The following is a 10,617-nucleotide window of genomic DNA, read 5'->3' on the forward strand; positions in this document are numbered from 1 at the left end:
GAAGAGGGAAATGTGGATAACCAAGACTCTTGCATAAGCTGATCAATTTTTGAGGTGATACGATCATTTCCAGTGAAGATTACACCACGTGAAAAAGTTTCCGATCGAGGAAGTTCAAGCAATTCACATCTTCAATGCAATCCCGCATTGGTCTAAGCTTTCGATCCCATAAACATACCACCCTCCTTTTCAACAATGCTTTCGGCATTGAAGTCACCAGTAAAGCCAAGGGGAAGAGGAGGCAATTACTCAACAAGTCCAAAGATTATCTCATCTATGTCACACTAGCACCATAGACAAAGGAGACCATAATATGTTGCATAGGCTGCTTAGCAAAATATTTGTATGAATAAGTTGATCTGAGTGAAATGGGTTGAAGGTCAACTTCATCCTCACGCCAAAGAACCCAAATCCTACCATTAATGGCGAGCAATAGTTGTGGATAATTTTCCAATCACGAGAAATTGATTGCCCTGCGTAATATTCTAATTTTACATGGGTTTCCAAAAAGCACAAACAGTTGTTTGTTTGCATGAACCCAATCCATCACAACTCTCCGTTTTCCGGGTTTTTAACCCTCTAACATTCCACGTGGCTATCTTCATCATTTTGGGACGTGGGGAGAAGTGACAATGCTCCTGCCATTGGGGCTTCTATCACGGATCCTACCATTCAAGTCGGGATCCCATGATTCATTACCAAATCAGCCACGAAAGGGGTTCAAAGATTTTTTTGTAGTAGCCGCTTAGCTGACTCCACCCCAGATCAAAGATGGCTGGATTTTGATTCCGTTTTGGGTGAGGGATTACATGGCTCTCCTGCCTTTTTGAACATCATTTTCATTCATAGGGATATTCGGATTCCTTGCAAAGGTGCCTGAATTGTTGGGGTGAGATGGTGAGAATCTCCCAAAAATGTATTTGACATAGAAGAGTTACCCGTTGAGGAATTTAAGGTTCCATGAATAGGCATGCCACATCCCTTAAGGAAGAAGATTTATTGCCATTGACCCAAGTGAAAGAGACCAACTGAATTTTCCATGTTTTCCTTCAAAGTAGGAGAGGCAAAAAGGGAAGGTGTAGTCATGAAAGAATTATTTTCTATAAGAGAATTACCTGATTGATTAAGGCAATGCATGTCATGATTTACAACCCCATGAGATCCGTGCTCATTATTTGGATTTGCCAAAATAAGAGCAAGAGAATTTGAATCCGGATTTATTTCCTCTTCCATGACAATGTTGTCAATATTGGTAACATCCTTGTTGACTTGATGAGTTGAGGTTTCCATTCTAGTATCCTGGATTTGCTCACGATCCACTGGCGCATGAAAGGAAATTCTCGGATTCCTCGGTGTGCCCCTCTGATTCAACGGTTGTGCATCGGAGTTCCCACCATCCTTCTGTGAAGTCTTCGTTTTCTTTCACTGGTGGCGATTTGTAACTATCCACTGTTCACCAGGGATCGGGTCAGCAGAAGAGGAGTTAATAAGGCCGTGATCGGTTGAAGAAGTATTCTTAGGGCATTTGTTGTCGTGATGTCCGAAGACGCAACACTGCGAGCAAACGGGCGGAGCCCAATCATATTCAACAGATTGTTGGTACATAATACCATTGCGAGTGCGAACCTTAAGAAACGATGGTAAACCATCTTTTGCATCGATCAAGATACACATTCTCGCAAATTCCAATCTCTCTCTTTTGATGGTCTTTTGTTCGGCACAGAGAGGCGTTCCCATACCGCTAGCAACACGCCCAAGGGCCCTATTATCCCATAAATGTAGTCTCAAGCCGTAGAAACGTACCCATATTGGCAGTACCCTCTCTTCATTTCTCTCCATCGGAACATCAGGAGCCCATGGACGTAGAATGAGTGGAGCATCACCCATAGTCCATGGCCCCTCATCAAGGATCTGTTGCCGGACTAGTTTTTCAGGAAAGTCGAAGACGAACAAACCGTTTCCAAGACCATATACAGTCACCAAGCCAACGTGACGCCACTTTTTCTCCACGTAATTCTTCATAATAGTATACGATACGTTGGCCCCGTAGACATATCCAAAAAGAGCCGCATCCCATCGATCCATTCCATAAGCATAGTCTTCCTCCTCGCAATCCACTACTCGTTCGCCATTTTCAACTGTAGGTGGAAAGTAAGGAATAGGTTCTGAGTTATATTGACGCTGCCACCTCTGAAGAGTCCCGCCCATGGGGACCTCTTTGGTTGAGAAGTGGTATTTTGTCGAGAGTTACTGCCATTTCCTCCCGGAGGGGCCACTGGGGATGGCCCCCCAGTGGCCGTTGAAGATGCCATCGAGAAGAGAGATCAGAAGATATCGTTCAGACCTCCAGAGCGAGAGCCAAGAGAAAGGGAGGGGGGGGGGGGGGGGGGGTTGATTTTATGGGTTAAATGAAAAATATGGGGGGGGGGGGGGGGGGGCCCGGGGGGAGGGAGGAGGGGTCCTTTTATCAGGTTAGGATTAAGGGAGGAATTTCCCGGGGGTTTCCCCGTTATATCTTTCTCCTATGGCTCTTTGCAAGTTGAAGAGAAAATGATGAAGTTGATACTCAAATGGAAGCAGAATTGAGCATTCAATTTCTACTTCTATTTCTTCATAAAGGAACTATGCAAGCCTTAATAGAATGGAAGCAACAGAAAACGATTAAAATAGTATCAGGTATGTCAATTGGTAAGAAAAATTCCATAACACAGCTCATCACAAGAAGTGGTAATTATAGACATTAAGCCCTTTATGGGTACTCTATATGGGATGGGAACTTGTACAAGAACACTTCAAAAGAATCATCCTGAAAAACAGATTGCCAAAATAAGGAAGAATTAAACAGCTATAAGTACAAACCCAAGCAAGCAAAAAAGAATACAGGCTGATTGTAGACCAGATCAACCACAGGGAAAGGAAGAGTGATTCTAGATCAGGGCCTTTGTCATTTGCTTTGTTTTGTCATGTTATTCACATTGTTGCGGATTGGATGATGGAATCACAAACCATGGGAAACTATTATTTGTCACAATTATTATACAGGGAACTTTCATTGCTCCACATCCAAAACAAACTGAAGTAGACAAATTTCAACTAGTCATGAGTTACACTAGATAAAAATCCATCTTCAATACTCCTAGGGAAAGGGAAAAGAGGGGGGCCCTTCAATGCTTTACATCGCTATGAATTGTTTTAAATTTGTGAATTCGTGTTATCAGAGAAATAATCCACACAGCAATAAATCAAGCTTAACCAAGAGGAATTCTTAGGCTTAAAATTTGCTAAGGAAAAGAAAAATGGCTTGTACAAATCCACAGAAAAACGTAAACTTATCTGCAGGGGAAAGTGTGTGACATGAATGGTAGCAGCTAGATTCTTAATTCTAATGCAAATTCAATTTTCTGATCAGGATAATAAACTAAAATGCAGATGAACCAAAACCAGCCACATAAACAGCGGATTCAAGTGTTTGAACATTTATCGACGTTCAACGAGCATTGGCAAAGAAAGGTAATTCATTTCAGATCTCTATATAATTTCTGCACATTTTTCATTAAAAAAATGAAACGAATGTTGAACAGTACAAGATCGAAACCATTCTACAAAGCAAAAATGGAATTTCTTTAATATCTTTATTCAATAACATCAAATAGAGAGTCGGTAGATTCTGACACTGGGGTAGAAGGGTGAGAACTCAAGAAGTAGAAAGACTTAGCAGCGACAAGCTTATAGAAAACGTAGGAAAATGTTATAGATCTCAAGCAATGCAATTGGTTGAGCATATGAAAGAGAAATCGAAGACTAACCATTGGTTCGCTGCAATCACCGACGGAAGACGAAGCTTGCGTCAATCAACAATCACTTCCTGCAATCGCTGCAATCACCTATGCTTCTCAGCTTCATGCGCCACTTCTCCGCTGGAACCACTAAAACCCTAGACTCTAATGCGGGAGGAAATTCCTTAGTCCATCAAAAACCGCAAATCAAAAGTTGTAAATGCCTCAGCTATGTGAACGACGGGTCAGATCTCCCAATATTTCCAAGGATTCGCGGTCATTCATCACTTCTTCTCAGAGAAGGTCAATCTGTTCTTCACTTCTGTTCAGTGTATCGTAAGAGAGGTTTTCAAGATATTTGAGAAAATTATTAGGAGAGCTTAATTCAGATTTAAGGTTAATCACAAAGAAGTAAAGTCATATTAGCTTCGCGCGAGAATAAATAGAAAGCGCGTAAAATCATTTTTTGAAATAAAATGAATACATATACTACGGTAATTAGTTACCGTGGTATATATTGTACTATTTGTGAATGAATTTCTTTTTTTGTGTTTGGCAAAAAAAAAGTAAAAACTATTACCACGGTAAGTACCAACCGTAGCTTCTATATTAAATGCTAAAATATTTAATACGGAGACCAATTCCCCTAGCGTATAAATAACTAACATTACTAAGTAGGCCTGTAAACGGACCGGATTCGGCTCGGATACACCAGTATCCGAATCCGAATCCGATTAGCAAATCCGCTATCCTAATCCGAATCCGGCAAAAATTTAGAGAAGCCATCCGAATCCGAATCCGAAACTTTATCGGATATCCGATAATAATCCGATCCGATAAAATATCCGATTATTGATTGATAATTGTCACTTTTTTACATTTTTTATTATAAAATTTCTAATTTTTTATTACCGAATACCGCTATCCGAATCCGATTACCGGTATCCGAATCCGATTATCATATATTTTTAAAGAAAAAATGTTAAATACTTTACTCTATCCGGATATTATCCGATCCGATAAGCAACTATTCGAATCCAGTTGCTTAGCGGACGGATATGGATATTTTCCGGTAAAAAAATTTTCGGATACGGATACCCTTAAACGAATACGAATGCGAATTCGGAAGCGGATTTCGGCTATCCATTTACAGGTCTATTACTAAGCTTATATTCTAAATATTAAACTATTTGCTACGTTTCCCCGTAGCATATAATCTAAATACTAATATTTTAAGTGGTCCATTATCGACTTATTTATCCTATTTGCCACGGTAATTTTGTACCGTGGCAAATGATCTAGGTATGTAAGTTAGGGATTGGTAATCTATTTGCCACGGTAATTTAGTACCGTGGCAAATGTCTAAGTATTCATACGCACAAGGTAAATGGCCTAAGTATTATGACCAATGGGTTGGTAATCTATTTGCTACGGTACATTACCGTAGTATTCAGTTAATCTATTATCACGGTATATTCCCATGGTACTATCTATATAGTTTTTGCCACGGGGTTTTTTACCGTGGCATATAATACCGTATACATGAAGTTTTTGCCACGGGAATTTTCTACCGTGGCATATAATACTGTATATATGAAGTTTTTGCCACGGGAATTTTCTGCCGTGGCATATAATACGGTATATATTACGATTACTTTGATTCCGTGACAAGTACATGGCCTTTTGCCACGGTTGAATTTTTCCGTGGCAAAAGGTTCGTGGCAATTGCCATTTTTTCTTGTAGTGTCACCTTCAGCCTTCTAAACAACCAAACATGACAAAAGATTAAAATCATGTGAATAAGAAACTCACCATCTCATGTGCAAGTTGTGTACTGGTTTGTGAATTAAATCAGTTACAAACCAAAATCAGATAATTGGACTAGGACAACAGGTGGCTGACTCAACTTAGAAGACACAGCTACGTCACATGTGTATTAAGTAGAGTGAACCCGAGCACAACTACTTGACTTTATCAAATTAACAAAACAAGGACACAGAAATGAAACCAAGTAAAATCACAAACAAAACAGTAGCAAATTAAGCCATGGTTTGGTCTGCTCTCTTGACTTCTTGGGAAATGTAGCTAATGCTTTAGGGGTGGGACTGAAAGTGTTCCTAAAAATTAACCCAGCATATGAGACGATGTAGACATATCAACTAAATTTGATTCTTCAATGAACAACCCACATGGTAATTATGGCTGGTTATCAAGTAGATTAATTTCTGATCCTTAATGTCACTAAAATCTCATCGACTTCATGATTTCTCCATTTTCACAAGATGTGAATAACAAACTTACCACCTCATGTTCAAGTTGTGCAAAACTCATCCGACCAGTTGTATGAGATATATTTTGTTTTTCTCTAGTCCTTTTATTCTTTGCAGACATTTCCTACCATATATCAAACACATGTTTGTCATATATTTTATAAGTAAATGGGTAAAGTAAAAATAGAATTCTATTATGATAAAAAATATTAAAATCACAGGACTGCTTAAAAAATTGTATACCTTCCACTCTTCAGATGTCCACTTGACTTTGAGGTACTCCCATTGATTTGATGGAACCTCTATGGGACTAGTAGGACGAGGAGCATCATAAATGTTCGCGTATTTTTCTTTTGTCTCTCTTAATAATTTTACCTTAAAATCCTTCCATGCATGACCTAACTTCATTAAAAAAATGCGTCGACCTTCATCTGGCACATTAAATTTATCCTAATAAAGAAGATACATTAGTAGATGTCAAATCCCATGAATTAATAACATAAATAAGATAATAAAGGATGTCATTATACCTTAAGTCTGGCCCATGCATCTAATTTGTGATGTAATGGAACCTTTCTCCAACTTGGATAGTTCAATGCTAACTTGACTGAATCCCTAGCAAGTATCCCAATGTACGTGGATGCCTCAGTACTATATTTTCCAACCATAGCGTTGTCTTCATTGAGACCCACATCTTTCTTCCTTACTCTGTCGTTGATTTTTTTTTTCCTATGGTACGCCCTCGCCCTCTTTTATGCCCTACATTTGAAAAATGTGACAACATTAGTGTCTATCCCAGTATAAGTTACAACAATCATTTTAAGTATGCTTGAAATTGAAAAGTAGAAATCAAATATTGTACCTGAAGAGGACGCAATCGTACCAAATTCCAGCAACGCCTCAGTAAGAAAATGTAAAACTGGATCACAAAGATCCCAGCCCCAGTAAGGATCTCCTAGAACAAAGTTTAATGATGATTTTGTCTTCAAAAACTGGGCAGCAAATGATGGACTTGTGGTTTGATTGCAGAACTTCTACATAATGGGTAGTGGGGAAAAGGGGAAAAAAATAGAAGATAGGAGGGGTAAGTTATATCAGCTGTGGGTCTCTCACCTACAGCTATCTCAGCTGTCAAAGGTAAATCTTTGCCAGACCAAACACTTGCAAGCAAACAGTAAAATCTCCATAAGTGTGAAATATAGTACAACTGAAGTAGTAAAGCTGGATAACAAACAAACTCGCTCCACTCAGGATCTCCTTGAACAAAGTTCAACAATCATTTTGTATTCAAAAACTGGGGAACAATTGATTGACTTGTAGATTAGATGATCAATTGCAGTGAAAAAAAAAATACATGGCTAGTCCATCCATAATTTTTTAATTGGGGTGATAGGGTTCATAGGATCCAGATTCTATTGTAATTTTGCCATTAAGTATTAGTCTCAGAAACATTCATCGAAGAACTTATAACTGATAAAAAGAAAAATTAAGAAACATACATCAATGAACTTATAACTGATAAAAACAAAAATTAAGACCTTTCAATTAATCCATTAAATAGTGCTGCTCTGCACAGGAAAAGAAGATACCATCCAATATGTAAACAAATCACCATAATTAAAACACCTATACCCATGATAAGACCAAAGATTCCTATTCAAGATTAGCCAATAAAGATTGAAAAAAATTTAATCAGATTTTAATTTTCCTACACTTTTAAACACATACATAATTTTAACACTTTGAATGATCTTGGTTTCTTTCAGGTAGTATTAGCTGAGCACTTAAAAACACAGATTTAGGTGTATTAAAAAGACTCAAACTACAGCCTCTCACCACAGATCCCACCTAGCTAAGGTTTTGAATTTGAATAACCGGATTCAAGTGAGGTAGCACTACTATTAAACCACCAGAATGATAATGCTTATTGCGCTAATAAAACTGTGAGCTCTGATAGATTCAGAGCTAATGTAAACCAAGCTGGACATATGGTTGTTGATGACTTACATTTGCAGGAAATTAGTTGCTGCAACAATAAGTGATGTGGAGAGTTTGATTGAGGATTTCTGGATACCTGCAGCAAAGTGAGGAGTAGTAAATAACACAAATTGAAAGGTAGCAGAGCAAATGGGAAGTGCAAATATGATAACAAGAGAGATCATCAGGAATCAAACCACAAAAGTAGGAAAACAGAACAAAAATTTCTAGCTTGATACAGGTTGCAAACTGAAAATTAAGCATACAGCAAAAACTAAACTGAAAACCTGTCTTTCCTCCGCCACCAACCAAAATAAGAAGAAAAAAAATCCGGAGCTCCTAGTTTCAGTGACTGAAGGTCCAAACATTAACTAGAAAATAAATGGAGGGGAAAGATGAAGAAAAACTGCTGATAACCACCACAAACTTCCGGACCGAGCAGAGAAAGATAAATACCGAGAGACAGAGAGAGCTGGCGACCAAGAGCGAGATAGCGATAGAGCTGGCGATACCACGAACCAGGGGAAGAGAGCGAGAGCGTGAGGAGGGAGAGGGAGAGAGCTAGAGAGCTAGCGATACCACGAAGCAGAGGAAGAGAGCGAGAGCTGGATCGTGAGGAGGAAAGAACGAGCGAGAGAATGAGTTTTCCAAAGGTTTCCTCGTCTTCCAAAAGTGAAAAAACAGGCGGGGGAGTGAAAAATAGGCAGGGAGTGAATTAGGGCAACCACAACGTTTTTGTAAAACCTCGTGTTATAAAGACACTTACAACAGCATTTCTGATAAACGCCGCTATAAAGACACTTACAACGGCGTTTTTAAAAATGCCGTTAAAATTATTAGACAGTTGGAGTGAAGTGGACATACGAAGTGGAGTGGACATACGACGGCGTTTTTAAGAAACGCCGTTATAAAGACACATACGACGGCATTTATGAGAAACACCGTTATAAATATACATACAACGGCGTTTCTGATAAACGCTGCTATAAAGCCACATACAACGGTGTTTTTCAAAATGATGTTAAAAAGATTAGAGACTTGGAGTGAAGTGGACATACGAAGTGGAGTGGACATACGATGGCATTTATGATAAACGCCGTTATAAAGAACATACGATGGCATTTTTGACAAACGCTATTATAAATATACATACAACGGCGTTTTTGGGTAAACGCCGCTATAAGTGAACATACACCGGCGTTTTTCCAAAATGCCGTTGTAGTCTTACCCGAAGTGCCGCCGTAAGTCCGTTTTCTTGTAGTGGGTATCTGAACCTAGGTTGATGTGACTGAGTAGTTAACCTGCATTGGGCTTGTTATATCCCTGATAAGCATCAATTCTCATGCCAATGAAGTGTGAGAGAGTGATAACCTAAATCCTAGCCATGCTGATAGTCTGAGAGAGATGACTTTACCCCTTACCAGGGATCTCAAGACCGGTAACCAACCTATGAGGGACCAGAGTGACAAGACCTACCTAGAGGAGGCTAGTGTTCTATCTTAATGAGTGTCTAGCATATAAAGAATAGCATCAGTTAGAGTATGGTAACGTTGTTGCATTTCATTTCATATCATGATACATTATATGATGTTTCGATTTAAACTGTGATTATGGTTATATGCTTGTGAACTACTTGCTAGAGTTCTTTTGGGTTCACCCTTAGCAGAATTTGTTGCTCTAGATCTTATTGCAGATACAAATGCCAAGTATCAAGATTACAAAGTGCATGCGATAAACCCTTACAATGTACAAAATTTTGGGACTATGACACACATGGTGACAAATGTTTGTGTCATGACTGCACATACCAAGATTAGTGCGACTCATGAGTTGGTTAACACCATTCGTGAAACAGAGACTTGGGAGATTCATAGTTATATTTTGCTTAAGGGGTACTTACTTTTTTGTAAACTTATGAGTTTTGTCTAACTTTCCTTTCCAGTTGATTGTTTTAGTTTTGACATCATTTCTGCATTGTGATTTGGTTTTTGAGATCCTTGTTATTTGATTTGCCTCTTTATTGTTATATATGATGTTGATTTATTATGGCTCATGATTGGTGTCACATCCCTCCAGCCGATACCCTATTTGGAATACCCGAAGGTGTGATCCACAACCCCGAAGATCAGGTTTAGGAACGATCATATCCACTTAGCAAAATAACATAATCAAAAGCAAGAACAAATCACTGTATTCAAGTAGTTTAATAAAAATCAAGAAAGGATCTTAAAAGGATTACAAAAGAACATCAGAGTGCGGAAATAATGATACCAAATCAAAAAATAACTGTAGAGTATAGCGGAAATATACCCACAAAACAACGCGGAAGGTAGATCGAAAACCTAAACAAAGTCTAAAGCTATCAGAATTAAAATATAAGTCTAGAAGAACAAAGTAAACTAGTCAAAAACTTCTGTCGGCTCTCCTTTTTCTACAGTCTTCATCTTCTTCACCATAAGGTTGTGCTCTTGCAACTTTGGGTCAGCTTCTAGCTCATGATCCCATCGGCAAATAAGATGATGTCGGCTGCCGTCAATAGGAGCCGTCAGTGTAGTCCAAACCTGTGTGCTGGTCACACCACTGGTCATGACCTT

General features: G+C 38.8%; 1 protein-coding gene across 1 annotated transcript; it reads right to left on the minus strand.

Annotated features, from left to right (window-relative positions):
* Positions 1–1,422: 1,422 nt before the first annotated feature.
* LOC149002288 (uncharacterized) lies at positions 1,423–2,208 on the minus strand. Its single transcript, XM_089138681.1, has one exon. It carries the CDS (start codon positions 2,206–2,208, stop codon positions 1,423–1,425), a length of 786 nt encoding a protein of 261 aa, XP_088994807.1.
* Positions 2,209–10,617: the final 8,409 nt, after the last annotated feature.

The sequence above is a fragment of the Hakea prostrata genome, chromosome 10, assembly GCF_041222555.1.
Source record: "Hakea prostrata isolate BN-2017 chromosome 10, UWA_Hpros_2, whole genome shotgun sequence".
In the NCBI taxonomy this organism is placed as follows: Eukaryota; Viridiplantae; Streptophyta; class Magnoliopsida; order Proteales; family Proteaceae; genus Hakea; species Hakea prostrata.

Excerpts from the sequence above, each read along its gene's own strand:
- LOC149002288 (XM_089138681.1), bottom strand. The coding sequence starts at position 2,208 with ATGGGCGGGACTCTTCAGAGGTGGCAGCGTCAATATAACTCAGAACCT.